General features: G+C 43.3%; 1 protein-coding gene across 2 annotated transcripts in view; it reads right to left on the minus strand.

Annotated features, from left to right (window-relative positions):
• The window catches only part of Irak3 (interleukin 1 receptor associated kinase 3), a 52,248-nt gene that overhangs the window by 11,184 nt on the left and 21,670 nt on the right, over nucleotides 1-19,394 (minus strand). For both annotated transcript variants that reach the window (XM_076920340.1, XM_076920339.1), the window contains exons 5-8: nucleotides 17,860-18,011; nucleotides 13,715-13,779; nucleotides 7,835-7,949; nucleotides 6,463-6,581 (exon numbers count right to left, since the gene is read on the minus strand). In XM_076920340.1, the coding sequence (XP_076776455.1) occupies nucleotides 6,463-6,581; nucleotides 7,835-7,949; nucleotides 13,715-13,779; nucleotides 17,860-18,011 (451 nt within the window). The remainder of the gene's footprint in view (nucleotides 1-6,462; nucleotides 6,582-7,834; nucleotides 7,950-13,714; nucleotides 13,780-17,859; nucleotides 18,012-19,394) is intronic.

The following is a 19,394-nucleotide window of genomic DNA, read 5'->3' on the forward strand; positions in this document are numbered from 1 at the left end:
TACTTTGGTCGCCTCAATCACCAGCCCCTCTTGTGTCCTCGTTTATTTCCTCTCCCTAAAAGTCTTCCTTCCATTTTCATGTCTTTTTAAAATATAAATTTAACATATGAAAGAAAATGTAACATTTATTTTTCTTAAACTTAAAGCGTGTTTTTTAAAGATGAAACGGAAGCAAATTATAGTCATTCCAAGTATAAACCACAGCAATAAAGCCTTGATGGCATTTTGGTGGGCTTCGTTTTTAAGATTTTTTTTTAAAATAAATTTACAGTTCTACATTTTTTTTTTCTAGACAGGGTTTCTCTGTGTAGCCCTGGCTGTCCTGAAACTCACTCTGTAGACCAGGCTGGCCTCGAACTCAGAAATCCGTCTGTCTTTGCCTCCCAAGTGCTGGGATTTGGGATTAAAGGCGTGCGCCGCCACCACCCGGCTACAGTTCTACAATTTTATAATTGTGTACTACATAGTACTTAGATTTGGCTTTTTTATTTTTTTTTTTAACTAATCTCACTTTTGCACCAGGTTGCTTCATGCTACTAATATTAATTGAGGTCAACTGGTCTCTGATAAAGTCTGTGGTCCATTAGTCTGCAGTTCAACACAGAAAAGTAAACAAAGATTGTCCTGGCAAAAATGCAGCGGAGTTTCTCATGGAAACGACTCTGATCAGCACAGATCTTCGAGCCAGTTGTCAAGAACACATGCGGCTCCCTTGCTGGGAGCTGTCTTTCCTAATTTGACTTTTCAACTGCATGGCAAACACAGGAGAGTCGGTGACTCAGGACCTCCTAAGAGCAATGGGCTAAGAATGAGGGGTGGGCGTCTAATTTTGAGTGAAGGGAAGGGGTCTCCTCAGAGATGCAGGAAGGTGACCCAGACAACTCACATTTGGCCGGGACTCCTACAGACAGATGCTGTTACCATCTGACAGATGTTTGGTGGTCTCGGTCCAATTCCTAGATAACAGGTGTGCATATCACCAAGCAAGATAGAAAGATAGATGCCTGTGGCTGAAACTGGCACAAACAGGTATCTTTGCTGGCAACTCAGCAGAAAGGCTGAAAAGGGGCTTGGTTTGTGCTGGAGCAGGCAGGAACAGCGATGTATATGTGTTTGTGTATGTGTATGTCTGTGTGTAAGTGTGTATGTGTGTATTTGTATGTATGTGTCTGTGTTTACATGTGTGTATGGGTGTGTGTGTGTTTGTGTACGTGTGTGTATGTATATGTCTATGTATGTGTGTATGTATATGTGTGTGTATTTGTATCTATTTGTCTGTGTTTATGTGTGTATGTGCATGTATGTGTGTATATATATGTGTGTGTATGTATATGTCTATTCCTGTGTATGTGTGTGTAAGTGTGTATGTGTTTGTGTGTATATTCATATGTACATGTCTGTGTTTATGTGTGTATGGGTGTGTGTGTGATTATGTGTGTGTGTATGTTTGCATATTGTGTATGTGTTTGTGTACGTGTCTATATGTGTTTGTGTATGTGTGTGTATGTATGTGTCTGTGTGTATATTTGTATGTACGTGCCTGTGTTTATGTGTGTGTGTATGGGTGTGTGTGTGATTATGTGAGTGTATGTGTATATGTTTATGTATTGTGTATGTTTGTATATGCATGTATATGTGTTCGTGTATGTGTCTGTGTATGTGTATATGTATTTTTATGTACATGTCTGTGTTTATGTGTGTATGGGTGTGTGTGTGTGTGTTTGTGCATGTAAGAGGCACAGAGATCCTTATGCTCACAGATCAGATCTAAGACAACTTGGAATGGTAAACATACAGGGTTGTTCTTTCAAAGGAAGGGATGCATATCCTGTTATCCTGTTGTCCACCTAGAAGGCTGGTAGCTGATGTGGCTAATAACCTGTGACCTTTGCACTATCTGTGTGCCCAGAGACCACACCAGACTCCCCCCCCCCCCAAGACCTTTATCATAAGTTTGCTTTTCGTCTATTTATAGAACTCATCTTAATGGATATGACATGAGCTTTGCAAAGCGTTTTCATGTAGTCATGTCCAATCTTTAGTTAGCCTACATTGTGCCTCGAGTTCTTCAAGCAGACTTATATATGTTTTATTGCACACACAAGACCAAGTTAATTATCACCAGGAACATTTTCATCAAACTGTGCCTTGCTTAGAGATGCCTAAAATAAACTACTCAGGGTCAGACTCCTGAAGCTGGAACCAACACAGGATACTTAGTCATGTGGAACTGAACTGCCTTCTTGCTTCCTGCAGATCATTATTTTGCAGGCTGGGGAGGTGGCAGAGAACCCTGCAGGTGCAGTCTATGGCCTGACTGCATTAGAATCCTCAGACCCTGGGAAATCCGTCATGGTAGTCAGCTTTCCCTCACTCACAAAATACCCGAGAGAAACAATTTAAAAAGAGCGGATGATTTATTCTGACTCGTGGTTTCAGTCCATGGTTGGTTGGTCCCATTACTTTGGGCCTTTGGCAGGAACATACATCATTGTGTAAAAGCAGAAGAGGTCTGTTCTCCCTGTGTTGGTTAAGAAGCAAAGACCAGCAGCAAGGTCCAGGGGCCTCATATCCCTTCATGGAGATGCTCCCAGTGACCTACTTCCTATACCACAGTCCACTTCCTAAATGTCCGAAGACCACTAATAGGACCACTGTAGAGACTGTCACACCTTCAATAGAGGAGCCCTTGAGAGATATTTCCTTGGGGAGAGGGGAAGATCTCATTCTACATCTCATACCTGTTGGGATAATCTTTTTGTCTTCTGTGTATAGGTTGTCTTTGTATTATTTAAATGTTGGTTTCTGTACCAGCAGAGCCTGGAGAACAGGAAGCATCAGCTGTCTCAGTGTTTCGTAAACACTCTTCTCCATAACCTTCTGATTGGTTCAGTAAAGAGCTGATGACCTATCATAGAGCAGGAAGGGCAAGGTAGGACTTCCGGTGTAGATAGGAACTCTGGGAAAGAAGCAGGTACAGGCGATTCACCAGCCAGATGCGGAGGAAGAAACAGGTGCAGGGACTGATGGAGAGGTAACGGGCCATATGGCAGACGTAGAGTGGAATAAATGGGTTGTTAAGTTATTGGCGCTAGCTGGGAATACATCTAAGCTATAAGGTATAAGCTATAGGTAAATAAAGTCTCTGTGTCATTACTCAGAAGCTGGCTGGTCGAGACAGCCCAGCAATACATACTGGCCTCAAACTCACGACAATGTTCCTTCTTAGCCTCGAAAGTGCTAGGATGAGCCACCATGCTAGGTTCTTTCAGATACACATAAGATCGAAACCATAACAGCCAGACAGGGAACAATCACGAGCCCTTCCCCCAACTATAAAGTAAATAAGCGATTCGCTGTATTCCCAGCTCAAGCGTCACCTTCTCCCTTACACTGTGCTCGCTGATTGGTTTGCTGTCTATCAGCTTCTGTGTGCTTACCACCGGGATTCTGTCTAGCTGGGCTATTAGCTTTAAATTTAGCATAGCATACATACTTTAGTAAGTACCTGGGCTATTATTGCCTTAGAAACACGTGAGACGACAGAATCTTTCTACTCCCGTGTGTCCTCAAGACAAGCTTGAGTCTCTCCCTAGAGTTTTCTTACCAAACCTAAGTCTCCAACCTAATCACCTCTCAAGCCCATCAACCCCTTGGCCATCATGTTCTCTGTCCTGGTCACCTCAATTTAGCTTACTTCCAACCTTCATCTGTTCTCCAGCCAACAAGGTGACCTTCTTTCTCCTTCCTTACTTTGCTTCTGCTGTAAGTGAGGCAGTTCTTTGCTTTGACCCTCTTGAACAAATTTACTACCTCCCCTCTACTTTCAATCAGTCTCTGTTAAAACAAAACAAAACCAAAACATAAACAACCCCCCCCCCCCACACACACACACACACACTTCCTCTAGGACTTGGCTTGGGCTTCTCTAGCTCCGACTCTGATTCAGCCCAGCCACACACTGCGTATACTTCAATGTGACACATATTTTCTGTGTTTGGCCAACTGTGGTCTCCATTGAACTTTGCACACAACAGATTTTGCTCAAAAAAGAATCTGACTCCCACCACCGGTGTTCCACCAGCACACCCTACGACACTTTTAAAGGTGGCTCTTTTTAAAGGCAGAGCTCGTTCGCAGGACGGATTTTCGAGGCATGAGCTCACCGTGAAGTACATGGGGGAGTTATGAGCAAGAGCACTTACTGTCCCTTGCATCTCAGCATCTGCCACTGCAACACGTCTGGACCAAGTACCACAGGAGATAGTAGCAGTGGCCAGTGGCCGAGTGCATGCCCTCCTCAGCACCGAGACACCTTAAGCTGTTTAACCTTAAGACATGAAATTATTGGTCTATCCTTAAGCCTTTTTAAGAGAGACAAAGACTGAGGCTTAGAGAAGCTGTGCCAGTCCCCTTGAGTCACAGTTTAAAAGGACTCTCTGGTTCCTCAGGTCTTCCTGATTTACACATCAGGGAACCCTGAGCTGGGAGGTGGGAGAATACAGGAGAATGGTTTTGAAGAAACACTCCCGGCTCTCTTCTTTCTTTCAGAACTCTCTCCTCTGTAACTGTGCCCCTGTGTTCCCATCATCGCTGTCCCAGTTCCCAGGCTGGCTCTGGCTCCCTAGCGTGAAGGGTTAGCTGAAGATGGCTCACACATCTGAGTCCTCAAGTCCTACTGGGCACGGAAGAAGGGAGATGCTGCACTCAGGTTACAGCCCTGCTCCAGGACTGGTCAAGGCGCACGGACTGTATGCCCCGCCCTATTTTTTTGGTGTCTTTGAAAAGCCACGGCAGCTTCAGAGGCTTTACCATGATATCAGTTAGATCCATAACTGATATCCATGGTCGGGATAGTGCCAGTATCCTGACCACCTCTCCTCCCTCTTTTTCTCCTCCCTTTTTTTCTATTTGGTTCCTTTTATTTTTATCTGTACTAGAAGTTGAGCACACAGCCTCACACGTGCTGGGAAAGTACTCCATGCCTAAGCAGTATCTCTAGCCTTCTTTTTACTTTATCCCTGACACAGAATCTCATTAAATTGTCCGGACTGTCTCACAGGATGGAAGAGGCACTGGATAGGCACTTCCTAGTCCCCTCACGTAGTGTTACCTAGTGCCTCAGGAAGTGGGTGGGCCTGCACCTATTGCCCTCCCCAGCCTGATGTGTCCTTTGCCCCAGTTTATGGATGCCCTTGTTTCTCTCTCTTATGGAGAATTGCTCTCCTGTCTGTTCTGCAAATGCTTTCAAGAAAGGGAACTGATGAACTGAACCACACAAAGGGAAACAAATATTAAGGTTTTACCATGTGAGATTCAAAATAAACTGGTGCTCACTTTAGGCCAGAGGAAGAAAGGCACAGGTGAGAATCCAACACTACTCTCCCTTAGTAAATAAAGCAAATATCTGAGTAGCCACTGTATTCCTTAGCGATAATAGTCTGGATGCAAGAGACATAATTTTAGGTGGGAATGTTCCCCAACCATATTGAATGGACCCCACTGGCGATCCCCCTGATCCCTGGGACCATCACAGTCCCCTGTATCCAGGTCCTGTGAGGGTCCTTTGATTCTGCTCAGACTCTGAGAAACCTCTGACAACTGCAGTAGTTCCACACTACAGCAGAAACGGGCATCTCGGGGCTGTTCTTCCAACAGTACTGTTCTTCCTTAGTCCCCAGGACTAAGGAGAAATCTACAGTTCTCTTGTTTCATGTTCATTTCTCCAGAAAAAGTGAGCCACCCACTCCTCTTTGGCTTACGTTAAAGGTGCACTAAAAGCTTTCACGATACTAGAGAGAGGCAGCAGCCTGCAAACACAGCTGCCCCGGGCATTCAGTAAAAGTGTGGTCTGAGCCTTCTGGATGAGTACAACATAAGGAACACGAGGAGAAAATTATCAAGGGACATTGCTGTGGGAGTCCACTCTGAATGTGTGTGTGTGTCTGTGTACACAAGTTCACAAGTGTGCATGCACACGCACACACATGTTTAATTAGAGACAAAGGATAGAAAATACTGCTTCTGATTTTCTTATGTCTTAGATGTAACAATCCACGTTGGATTATTGGATCCATGTTGGCTTCTTACCAATTGACAAGAAGATAGGCCCAGAAGGCATGAGGAGGCAGCCTCACCGTAACAAGTAAGACTCTAGTGAGTCAAGGACCAAAAACTTAGATTCACCGCTGTTGTCCTCTGGGGAATTCCCATATACATTGTGTATCCTTTTGTTAAACTCATAAATGTAATATAGCCCTCCCCTTGGAGATGTAAATGTGGTTTCTAGAAATCTGGTGAACACATTCTCGTTGAAGAAAAAAATAATGTAAGAATTGTAGCACTCAGGTGAGAGGGCTTATTACACTCGTAAGTCTTCAGGAAGAGGATCGGCAGAAAAGAGCCCTGACCTGTGGTGATGACAGGGATTTAGGTGGAGCCTAAGCGTCTCAGATCATTTACCTGGAAATGTTGCCACAGATGACAGCGCACGGCCGGGTGTTGTGTAAGCATTGGATGGCTTTGGCTATTCCTGTTAATACACTGATTCGAACGTTCCAGGAAAGTGGGGCTGTGCCATTCTAAAAAGCAAGGCAGGTTGGCTTAGTTGTATTTTCTTAGTGCAAATTACCTATCTACTCACTATGCAGGCACATGGTTCCATAGCCACTGTTGGCATTCCTTCTAGGCTCTGCCCCACAGTTACCTGGCAACAGCCAGGTGAGCCTGACTCACTATAAAAGAGGCTGCTTGTCCCCTCCTCACTCCCTCACTCTCTTCTCCTCTTGCCCTTTGCCCTCTTCACTCTCTCTTCCCATTCCCCTCCCCCCTCTCTCTCCAAGTACTCACGGCCTGCCTCTCTCTCTTCCTCTCTCTCTCTCCTTCTCTTTCTCTCTCCCTCCCCCCCTCTCTTTTTCTTGCTCTCTGACTTTCTGTGTCTCTACTCTCTCAGCTTCCCTCCACATGCCCTAAATAAACTCTATTCCATACTATACCATCTGTGGCTGGTACCTCAGAGAGAAGGGATGCCTTAACATGGGCCCACAGAGGCACCCCTTCCCCCAAACCAGACCACACCTCCACCAAACATATCCCAGGCTTCTCTATCTTTTTATAAAACACAATAGCCACAGCTGTAGATAGCAAGATGGAAGGAGAGGCAAATTAACAATTCAGTTTGCTACAACCTAGTTTTAATTCCAAATGGGTTTTCCCTCTATGCCTCTAGGGCAGGGATTCTCAACCTACAGGTTGCAAAGCCCATAGGGTTCACATATCAAATATAACGTATATCAGATATTTACATTACAATTTATTACAGTTATGAAGTAACAATGAAAATATTTGTATGGTTGGGGGATTACCACATCATGAGGAACTGTGCTAAAGGGTCACAGCACTGGGAAGGAAGGTTGAGAACCACGGCTCCAGGGAAATACCGAACAATTTTTAACATTAGGTTAAGCAAACTGTGGCCAGTGGCCTGGGAGTACACACAGCTCAGCAGGAGAATCCTTGCTTAGCATGCATAACTCACTGGGCTCGACTCCCCAACCCTATGTCCACCTGAATACCACATGCCAAGGGAGCTCAGAGTAGCTGATATAAACTCACTGCACATATTCGTTAATATTACACAGAACCCAGAAACTCTAAGGGTAAGAAGAAATCAATCTCCTGGGAGGTCCTTTGCTTCCCAGAGAACCATTGGTGAATCCCCTCCCCCCATGCGCATGCTCAGATCTCACCCCTCAGCTCCCGCCAGTATTAACAGCCCCCCTTCACCCTGGGCTTTAGTGAGCCAAAAGACCTGAGGAACCGGTGGGTGACTTACTGTGCACTGTAATCTGTCGAAAAGCGTCCCGTTGCTCATATAGGGATAAACCAGACAAAGTTTCTCAGTCTCCGTGAAATATGCAGCCAGCTCTAGTATGTGGGGGTGACGGAACCTTGAAGCAGAAATGTTTTAAACCATCAGATTCTCAACTCAAATAGAAGATGGACAAGAGACTCGATCAGGAGGGGCGGGAACAGTTCTGACATCTCCTTGGGAGTTACAACAACTACCAGTTCCACCCACCCTTTTTAATCAACTGTCAGCATGTAAATCAATATAATATATTAAAATACAAGGCAGAAAATTTAAGGAAGCGTCGGTTTCCTAAGCACTGGGGTGCTGAGAATGTCATACAAAAAGTTCATATAAAAAACACAATTCAAGATTCACTCGTTTGCACTGATACGAAACTGTGTCATATTTTTATTTGTTAAACAAATAATGGTATGCAACGGAAACCCATCTGATTAAGTGTGCAATATAAGGAGAACCACGGAAACAGAGGACTAGAGAAGACTGTCTTTACCCATGCATCGCTGGGGCATTACTACATCAGGTGCTGGGTTAAGGCCCAGTTACATGCAGGCAAAGGACAGTCATGCCTTTACAAAGCTTTGATTGTTATCTACAATCCACACAATAGAGTCTCCATCTATAAAAATACAACACTGATTTTAAATTTCAGATTTCTACATTAGGGTATATATCTTAGGCTCCTGACCTAATCATTTATTAACCAATTAGCCCAAATAAGCTCTATTCCTTGGATGTCACTGTTACGTGAAGATCAGAATAGTCCAGGTGTGATAGTGGAAGGGCCCGGTGTTGGCTCAAGAAACTCTAAGACCAAGTTCTCAGCACAAAAGAGATTTATTTGTCCCAGAGGGACAGAAGGCAAGGAATAAGAAACAAAGGCAGGAGATAGAGAGGGAGAAGGGGAAGGGGACAGGGAGGGGGCAGGGGTATTTGTCTGGGGAATGGGGATAGACAGGAGGCAGACTGTGGCCCATAGGCAAATGGCAGTTCATAAGAGCAAAAGGAGAAACCTCACACTAGGACAAGGCGTTTAATTTTGATTGGACTGTCTAATTAGGGCAGCCCCAAGGGAGCCTTTGATAGCTGGACCTTGGTAGTCTGCCATAGGGGGAGGAAATAGATCTGGGTGGTTAGCCTTGGGAATCTAACATAATGGTTTTTAGCAAGGCAGAGGGAATGGGGAACAGGGCAAGGCCTGTCAGAGCCAGAGTGGTGTTTGCTGGCTAGAGTCCCTTAACTGTCACTCCTCATTGTCTAACTTCAGTAAAGTACAGCACTCGGTCAGCACCATCTGATGGCCTCGGGTCCAGAAATGAATCAAAAGAACCAGGCAAGTTGAGCACAAAGATCCATCTCTCCATGCTTCCAGGCCGGAATCAATGAGACCAGTTACCTTGCAATCCTACCACAGTGACCTCTTGCCATGATGTGCTGTCCTCTCAAACCATGAGCCAAAACAGCCGTCAGCCCCTTAAGTCCTTTTTATCAGGTGTCTTGTCATTGCAGGCACTGTGTCTTAACACCACAGGTAACCATAAAATGTGAAATGTGCCAATACCAAAATCGCTGAAGAAAGAACCCCCCCCCAGACTCAGACAGTATGCAAAAACAAATAGCACTTATTCTGCAGAAACAACCAGCATGGGGGGTGGGGGTAGAAGGGGAGGATGGGGGGTGGGAGTGGGGGTGTCAACCGAGAATTTGAAATGTGAGCCCCAGACAAAGGCACTCAGGTCTTCCTGTAGGGAACAGGGTGAACTTTGAAAAAAACAAAAAACAAAAAACAAAACAAAAAAACCCCAAAAAAACAATTGGTAATCTAAAATTTTATTGGTGGGTGTTAGTGGGTCGCAGGTGGTCAGTGGTCTGCGTTCCTATGTCATGGATGTTTACACAGGATGAGATAGGGCTGCCCAGCACAGCTGGCCCATCCTGAGATAAGGTATTTCCCCATTTTTGTGGTTATCCCCAGGCTGTTCTTTGGGGAGGGAATTTTATGACCTTGTTTATGGTCTGTTCCTGGAGCTGGTGCCTTAGGGCCTTTTTTTGGAAATCAGGCCTGGTCCTTAAATGGAGACAAATGGAATTTATGTTGTTCTCTCAAGTTTGGTTTAATATTCTGAATGCCTGCTATGTTTTGGACAAATTTGAGAGCATAAAAAAACAATGAAGCTGTAAAAAAAAAAGTTCTACTTCTGAAGTCTATTATTTGCTTCTTTTGTAGCAAACTTCCTACAAACACAAATATACTCTCTTAATGTACACATGTACAGTTGATACAATCACAGTAAGAATATTGACACAAAATTTGAAAAGAAAACCATGCAAGGTTTTGCTCTAGTTCATATACAAATTTTTGCACGATCCTATAGAACAGGAGAAAATATTTGCTAGCTATACCTCTGACAGAGAATTAATATCTAGAATACATAAGGAAATAAAAAAAAAGTAAACACAGTTTAAAAATGTTATGGAATCACTTCTTGGCCTTTGGGCTAAGATCAAGTATAAAAATGTTATGGAATGAAACAGAGAAATCTCTCAAAAACAGAAATACAAATAGCTACAAAGTAGCTGGAGAGATGGCTCAGCAGTTAAGAGCACTGACTGTTCTTCCAAAGGTCCTGAGTTCACAACTATCTGTAATGGGATTTGATGCCCTTTTCTGGTGTGTCTGAAGCCAGCTACAGTGTACTCATATACATTAAATAAATAATAGAATCCAATGGTATAAAGGGCTAAAATGAATAATGGAAAAGGAAGGGTTAAATTTGGATGAAGGATAGGAGGGTGGGATGGAGGGAACATTTGGAGATATAACTAACACAGAAGGCTTTTCCAAAATTGCCATATGAAAATTTACTACTATAGAGGCTTCCTGAAAGACCACCCCCCCCCCCCGCACACACACACACACTCACACACACACACACACACACAAACACACACAAAGAGTTCTAGCTGGATGGTGGTGGCACACACCTCTAATCCCAGCCATCTAAGGACAGAGCCAGGTGGATCTCTCTGCTCTACAGAGCGAGTTCTAGGACAACCAGTGCTATGTAGAGAAACCCTGTCCTGAAAAATAAGTCAACCAATCAAACTAACAAAGAAAAAAACCAAACAAAAAGAGTGCTAATGAATTTTTTAAAAAAGTATTCAAAGTTGGGTGGGTTGAGAGGTAAAGGGAGAGAGAGAGTGGACCCGGAAGAAATGGCCAAAGGAAAGCAAATACAACCCAAGACATTGTATGAAATCTCAAAGAGGTAAAATGTTATTTTTATAAGGTCACATACCCCGATAAAGTAGAATTACCATTGGGATTCAAAAGTGGCACAGCGTGCAAAAAAAGTGGCCAATAATATGCCACATTATGAAAGTGAAGTTAAATAGTCATAGGATCATCTCAACAGATACAGGAAACGCATTGATCAAGATTCAAAGCCCTTCACGATGAAACTCTCAATGAATTATGGAGACTACGTGCCTCGATGTAATAAATGCTACACACAATAAAGCATAGCTAAAGGCATAACTTATCATGACAAAGTCATTTTCCTTCAGGAGAGGGAGTAAGATGTGGGGCCCATACTCAGTATAAATCCTAGCTAGCGCAATGAGACAAGAAAAAGAAAGGTATCTGAGATGAAAAGGAGAAAGAGAAATTGTCTCCATTTGCTCATTACACGGTCTCATATGTGGAAAACCTTAAAGTCTCCACAAAAACAAAGAGAAATTTTTAAAAAAGACTAGAACTGATAAATTCACCAATTTCTTCCAATACAAAAATCAACATATAAAATTAATGTTCTGGATAGCAGCAACCCGAATAAGAAATGGTGAAAATTATCTGTTATCAAGGCATCAGAAAGAATAAAACACTAAGGAACAAATGTAACCACAGAGATAAATAATCTACATGCTTAAAACTACAGGGGTAAGAGAATTAGAGACACAATTGGAAAGATCAATAATTAATTCTGCCAAATTGTTCAAACTGCCCAAAGTAAGCCTCAGATTGTTATGCTACTAAAATTGCAACAATGTATTTCTGCTACAATAGAAGTCCTCAAACTCAGATGAAGCCATGAACGACTCAGTCAACCGTAATGTGAGCAAGCAGAACCCTGACTCAAAACATCACAGGCTGTGGTAATCAAATCCCTGGGAATTGGCAGAAAGCAGTCCCGCGGGTCAGCCACAGAACAGAGGGTCCAAAATCAGCCGAGCCCTAAGTACGTCCTCAACTAAAATCCCGACTAGGAGGAAAGAAATACACACGGGGAGAGAAACATCTCTTCAATGACTGACACTACAGAAAGACGCAAGAAAAGAGAGAACCTGGATTTGTCTTACACCACATGTAAAAATTGACTTGATAGACACATCACAAACTGAAATAAGAGCTCTGACGCCATACAGGTCCTAAAACAAAATGTCTTCAACACTGGCCTTGGCAATGATTTTTTTTTTTCTTTTAAGATAGCAGGGCTGTTACTGCATTCTTTTTTTTTCCCCATGAGACGCGGTAGGAGCGAGCGGGATTTGAACCCGCGGGATAGAGAGAGAGCGCAGAGGGCCCGCGCCCTCTGCAGGCGGACGCCTATGTTACTGCGTTCTTGAGTCAAGAAAGATTAGAGAGATTTAAGCCTCTCAACAGAAGGCAGGTCAGTGACCCACAGAACAGCAGGCGAACAGTGTGCTATGATACCTGTTACCTGAAAGGAGAAAACTAAGAAACCAAGTGTGTGTGTGTGTGTGTGTGTGTGTGTGTGTGTGTGTGTGTGTGTGTGTGTACACATGTGGTGGGGGGTAGATCTAGCTAGGATATCTGTCTCTCCATTGATACCAGGGTTAATCCAGTTGATCTGGCTGGCTAGGTGGGTGTCCCCTTCCTCTGTACTGAACTGCCAAACATGCTCTCAAGAACCCAATGTTCTTGCACTCTCGTAAAACACCTCCAAGAATATATTTTTAAAACAAAAATATATATTTTTAAAAGCTGGCAATACTGTTGCCTTTGGGGGAAAACGAAACAAAAGAAAACAGCCGGGTAGAGGGAAAAAACACTAAGTTACTGTTTTGCGCATCTCAGATTTTGAAATGTCTGAATCTTACCTTTTATAAACAAGTAAAACTTGAATGCAAGAAAAAATCTATTACAATTTCTGGATGGAGAGTTTCATTGGCTATTCATATTAGCTCCCAAGATTCTAGTCTCTGGTGCTGGCTATGAGAGGGACCGGATGCAGCATAATGTCTGCACTCCCTGCTTTTCTCTCCACCCCTATGTGACCTATCAAAAGTACTAGGAAAAAGAATGTCCTATATTTGTGGAGGGTAATGGGCGTCTGTGAGGCGGGCTGCACAGCTGCACTTATGAATTTATATAAAACTGAAGACATCTAGATTTGTCTCCCGGGACCACCAGCACGTGAGAATGCGTTCCCAGGAAAATCATATGCACATCAAAAGCCCTTGATTTCTTTGTCTAAAATTCTCTTTCTGAAGAGAACCACTCTGACGAAACAGTGTTTCAACTGAGACATCTCTGAGAAAGGGGAAGCATTCTGATGCTAAGAATTAACGTTCGGCCATGTTAGTCACACAGGATTTCACCTAACTTCTTGTGACAATTTCTTGTTTCGTTATGTCCAAGTGAATCACGGAAAGGCTCCATTCCATAATTCCGTCCCATCCCAAAATACATTTTAGAATGCATTTTAAAGAGTACACCAAAGCAGATGTCAAAACTGTATCCGACATCCTAACATCCAACCCACACTAATTAAACGACAAACCCTATGCTCTGAGACCCCAAGATGAATGAAGTACACTCACAAGAGTAAAACTTCCAGTTCTGATAAAAATCTCCTCCAGTGCTTCTTAAGCTGGGTTTTTTTCTCCTAAATGTCACACAAGAAAGAAAAAAGGAAACAATTTAAGAGATGCCTCTCTACTTCTGAGAATCTTTGTCTAGGACAAGTTTCCCTATTGGATGTAAAGTTGAGCCCCACCCCCTGTAGCCCCACCCCCTGTAACCCCACCCCCAGAAAAACCCCACCCCACCCCCCAGGAATCCTTAGCAGTCATCAGATTTTCAAAAATGTTTTAAAGTCCCAAACAAGATGCCGCTACTCTTGAGTCGAATGTTCTTCTGCAATCTGCCACGTTGCGAATACCATGTTCAAACTCACCAGAAATTTCACATTTACAGAAATTCAAAAATATTATGCATTCACAGAAAACTCCACAGCGATAGAAACTATTCACTGATCTCACAGGGAAAAAAAGTTATGCTACCTATGTTCTTCGCAAACTTCCGCTGTTTTAGCATTCATGGATCGGTTCCTTTGCATACGTCCATTCAAATTTGTTTTTGCATTCATTCTGAAAAGATGTGTGCCTACCTCGCTAAGGAAATTGTAACTTCTGACTACAAAGATTCTAATCTAGACAAATGGCACAGGGCTTTAATCTCACCGTTCAGGAGGTAGATATGTTTCTGTGAGTTTTGAGGCCAGCCTGGGTCTACACAGTAGGATCCTGTCTAAAAATAATAATAATTAAAAAAAAATCTAACCAAGATCTAGGCACACAGATATTGAATAAATTAATAACCTCAACAAGGTTGTACTGAGCACCTTGCAGTAGATGGCACATCCTAGGTTTGTTCAATGCTGTATCATTGTATGATCTTGGATCTCAAGTTCCTTGCTCCTTCTACTGTTAAACTGTTTAAGATGCCATGAGGTCCTAGCTATAAGGTACTCACTTGCAACATGTAATGAAATGAAGTGTTTAGAGCTCTGTCGTCATCGAAACCCAAGTGGAATTCTGGGCACCACTGTCCAAGTTGACTTAAAAATAAAAAGCTTAACTCATTAATCATTTCCCAGAATTACTTCTTCGCTACCTAGGTCTGGCAGAGTCTCTCTCAGGGAAGAAGAGGCCCCTCTCTCCCTTGCACTGGCTGTTTCTAACCCTTTGTCAGTCAGTTTGCCTGGTGTTTTGTTTGAAATCTGGCAAAGAAAGAGACTCCTGGTTGTGTGTCTGCAAACCTTGCTCTTGAATGTGGCTTATGAGTGAAAGACTTCCTCTGGGTTGTGAGCTGCTTTGCTGCCCAGACCTGCCCAACCCTAATCAGCAGCTATAAGTAGATGTCCAGGTGAGGGAAGCACTGTGGCGTTCTCCACATCCGGTTCTTTGAGAAATGGGATTAAAGGCATTGTCCAGTGTTTCAAATTGCATTCCTTTAGAGAAGTATGCAATTACTACACTAAGGGGTTTTCCTAAATTTGCATGATCTTGAGTTGAGGGGAAAATGGAGTGGAGGAAAAAGGAAAGAAGGGAAGGGAAGGGGAGAGGAGAAGAGGAGAGGGGAGGGAAGGGGAGAAGAGGAGAGGGGAGGGAAGGGGAGAAGAGGAGAGGGGAAGGGAGAGGAGAAGAGGGGAGGGGAGGGGAGAAAAAGAAAAGCAAAGAGAGGCAAAGACCCTGTATTTCCACCTGCCACCTTAAGAGGGCGCTATACTATAGGATAGGACCAGGTACAGCTCAATTCTTCAGAACCACTCAACACATCCACTCAAAGCAGCCCTGTAATAAGTCTCTGGGCTGTACAAAGAAATAAAAGCTCGCAAGAGAACACCAGTTACCCCGCTGAGAAAAGCAGAGGAGGAAACCAGTACAATGAAGTAAGACAAAGATGCTGTAGGTAAGTCGGGCCAGGCTGGAGGAGAGGATGTAGACAAAGAGAGGAGGAGACCTGGAGGCAAGAGCCTGCCACTCCAAAGTCATCTGTGAAGATTCCCCAAAGGGTGCCCAGCTGCTGCAGCAGTTGCAGAGAGAAGACTGCAGAGACCCTTGGGGGAGGTGGCTTTACTCTTCAACCATTGAAAGAGTATCCCAATAGGGGCCAGTGACACATCAACAGTTAAAAAACTAATAAGTAAATAAATCTTTAAAAAAAAAAAAAAAGCCAACTGGCTTCAATTAGATCTCAAGGACCCATATTCTAACGTCTTGTTTTACAATGAATATTTTACAGTTCCATTTTCTTTAGTAGATAGTTGATCTCAGGAATCTCAATGTGTCTGTATGAGATTACTGACACAAAATCAATTTAAGGACATGAAGGACTCACTTAATGGTTACATAAAGGTCTCTGTGACGTAACCTACAGAGCAGGAATCATGTTAGGCTCCGTCCTTTCTGTATTTCCCAATCCATCCACCAGTAACTAGGTCTAGTCCACCGCACTGTTTCCTTCTCACATTCCCCGGTGACTTTGTCTCAGCTTGAGTAACAGTTCTCAACAATGACTAGCATCCTGTGATAACCCCAAGAGTGCAGTAGTGGCACCCATACCTTGGTGGTAACCAACAACTCTAATTGAACAAGTCTTAAGAGAAACTATGGCTGGTACTAGAAACCCAGCCAAGTATTCAGGGCTAGTAAAGTCATGGATCTTATAGGAGAACCTACACCCACCACTTTCCCAAGCCAGTATAATCCCTGAGTACATTCTAAATATTGTAAATATTTCCCAAGCCAGTATAATCCCTAAATACATTCTAAATAAAACTTCTTATTGCCATGGTTAAGGGCAGTCCTCACCGCTCACTAAGGACACTTCTTTTTCCAACAGATGGCAACCATTACAGAAGAACACAAGCCGTCAAAATGCAGGGCACAGTTCCAATAGAAACATCTACAAAACAGTTAATGCTCAGGGAACATGGAGGAAGAGGAGATGAAAATATCCTAGGAGCCGGAGCATCAGGGCGTTCACTGTGAGATTGTGCCTCCTAGAAACGTCAGAAGTCACACCCATGAAGTCTCGCCAACATGACTGACTAAACATGAGCTGAACAAGGGAAAGAACAACTGACAGGCGTGGAAGGGAGCCCAGGAGGCTTCAGCCTAACAAAGAACCACAGGCAACCAAAGGATGCTGAGAGTTGGGGAAACAGTCTTCCCTAGGAAAGAGTGAAATCAGTTGATTACCCAATACCGAATGGTCAGCCCTGAAAACATACATACAAGTAACATGACACAGACTAAACTGGTTGTAATTATGAATTTAGGATTTATATGTATTATAATGCATATTTATACATTATAGACATATTTTATAGATTATATATTCTATAACATATTTATGTATATTATATATGTAATATATACATATTATGTATATATACATTTATGTGTATACACACACACATATATATATTATATATATATATATATGTAACACCAATTAAAGAAAAGGGTCATATATTTGAAAGAGGGGCCACATAGGGAGGTTTGAAGAGAGGAAAGGGAAGGGGGGAAATGATACAACTATATTATATTCTCCAAAGTTTTTAATGTTGATGTCTGCCACCTAAAGATATTTTACAGATACTTATATCTGGCACCACATCCACCAACCTGAGTTAACCAGTTGCTATGCTGCCCCCTCCTCTGCCTGAAATGGACAGTTAAAGTTTCCAGGGTGAGTCTATCACAAGCATAGCTGGGAGAACCAGCTAAGGTCCTGTTTCACACCAGATAGTGTTCACACCAGAGACAAACCTCTGCCTAGGCTTTCTTCTTCCAGTCTTTTGTCACGCCTCCTGCTACCCTCCAGTCCTCCGTCTGTGCTCTAGCCAACACTGTGTTTTAAATACAGATCCAAACCTTTCACTCCTCTGCTTCATCAGGTATCGGCTCCTCTTTTCTGTATTATCGTCTGTGTTTCCTTCCCAACCCCCATGTGCCACCACATGAATTGCTACCCACAAGTCTAGTCCTGCCTCTGTTTCCCCAGCATGTGGACTTTCGATCCTTCACTGTTCTTCAAAGTCCTACTCACTGTCTCAATCCAGGGGAAAGGTCAGCTATTTCTCCTACCCATATTGGTTTTAAAAAGTGACGCCTTTGAATATGAAATGGTAATAAACCAGGGGAATGGGTGTTGGTGATACTGATTCTTTTCATACCTGTTTAAATAATTTAACAGCGTATGTTTGGTTTTGAATGTCCACTCTGTATACTTCAAATATCTCTCCTTCTCCAATGAGGAAGTCTTTGTGGAAATGCTTGGTTCCTTCTAGGATACTTTGGAAGCTGATGGGGGTTTTATGCAGTATTCCTTGGGAGGAAAGAAAAAAGACAATGAGCCATCTGGTCTCTTTTAAGAGTCAATGTCACTGTTACAAGAGGGGTGTGGTGTACTGAAAGTACGTTAGAGTAGAAAACATGAATGCAAGTCCCAGGAGCCCACGGGGAGGCCCGCCATGTGTCCTCTGTGTGTTTACGTGGCTTTGGCCTCCATCCTTCAATACAACATGAGGCTTTTTAGATACCTGGACAGCAGCATGATTTGTCATCTCCAATGAGGTTAGCCAAAGAAGCTTAGCTGAGGCCATGATTATAGGAACCTGTTGGTCCTTAGGCCAAGCAATGCCTTATTTTGGACCGACCGGAACTCTTGGGGTAGTTAAACAGTGCCTCCCGAGCATTGCTGATGGAGAAGCTTTTGAGGAACCAAAGCCTCTGACCATCTAGTTGATTTCCTCAGAGAAAATGAAGACACTTCATCTTTGAACCAATCTCCCGAAGTGGAGGCTGGGTGAAGATATTTAAAGATAACCAGATGCAGATTTGAGAAGATGCGGGGGCTTAGAGCCAGGACTAGGCTACAGAGAGCTGGCTGAGTACCCCCAAAAGTTCTACCTCCAGAACTACAAAGGATAGAAATAAAAGATAAAAACCACAGGTAAAGCAGAGCTTAATTTTAGCTAAGTCTCTACAAACATCCTCGAAAGACATTTACAGTTTCATTTAGAGATCAGAGCCAAAGACTGGAAACTTCGCCTGATGTCTTAACTCTCCTGTAACCAGAGAATCTGCAGGCCTGGGGCAAATGATGAGCAATTGGTCTTAAGTAATTTTTAAATTTTTTCAGAACGACTGCCAGATGGAACCAAATGATTTTCCCTATTAATAAAGTATGGGTGCTAATCTAAAATACAAACGGATTTTCATAGTGACCTTTGGCATTACCTTATAATTATCTCAAAAGGTCTGTGCATCTGTGAAAATTTCTGAGGCTATGTAAAACTCAATACACGTTTTTCAGTGTTTTCTTATAGCACACAAAAACCGAAAACTTTCTAACAAAGTCCCTGTGTGTGAAGTTCCTCCATGGTATTCATTAGTGCCAATGAATGATGACAATCACCAGGTGGTGGTGATATGTCCTCCTCTTCCTCCCCATCCATCTTCTTCCTCCTCCTCCTCCTCCTCCTCCTCCTCCTCTTTCTCCTCCTCTGCCTCCTCCTCCTCCTCCTCTTCCTCCTCCTCCTCCTCCTCCCTTGCCTTTTCTCCTCCTCCTCCTCCTCTTCTTCTTCTTCCTCCTCCTCCTCCTCTTCTTCTTCTTCCTCCTCCTCCTCCTCCTCTTCTTCTTCTTCCTCCTCCTCTTCCTCCTCCTCTTCTTCTTCCTCCTCCTCCTCCTCCCTTGCCTTTTCTCCTC

The sequence above is a fragment of the Arvicanthis niloticus genome, chromosome 22 (genome assembly GCF_011762505.2).
Source record: "Arvicanthis niloticus isolate mArvNil1 chromosome 22, mArvNil1.pat.X, whole genome shotgun sequence".
NCBI lineage: Eukaryota > Metazoa > Chordata > Mammalia > Rodentia > Muridae > Arvicanthis > Arvicanthis niloticus.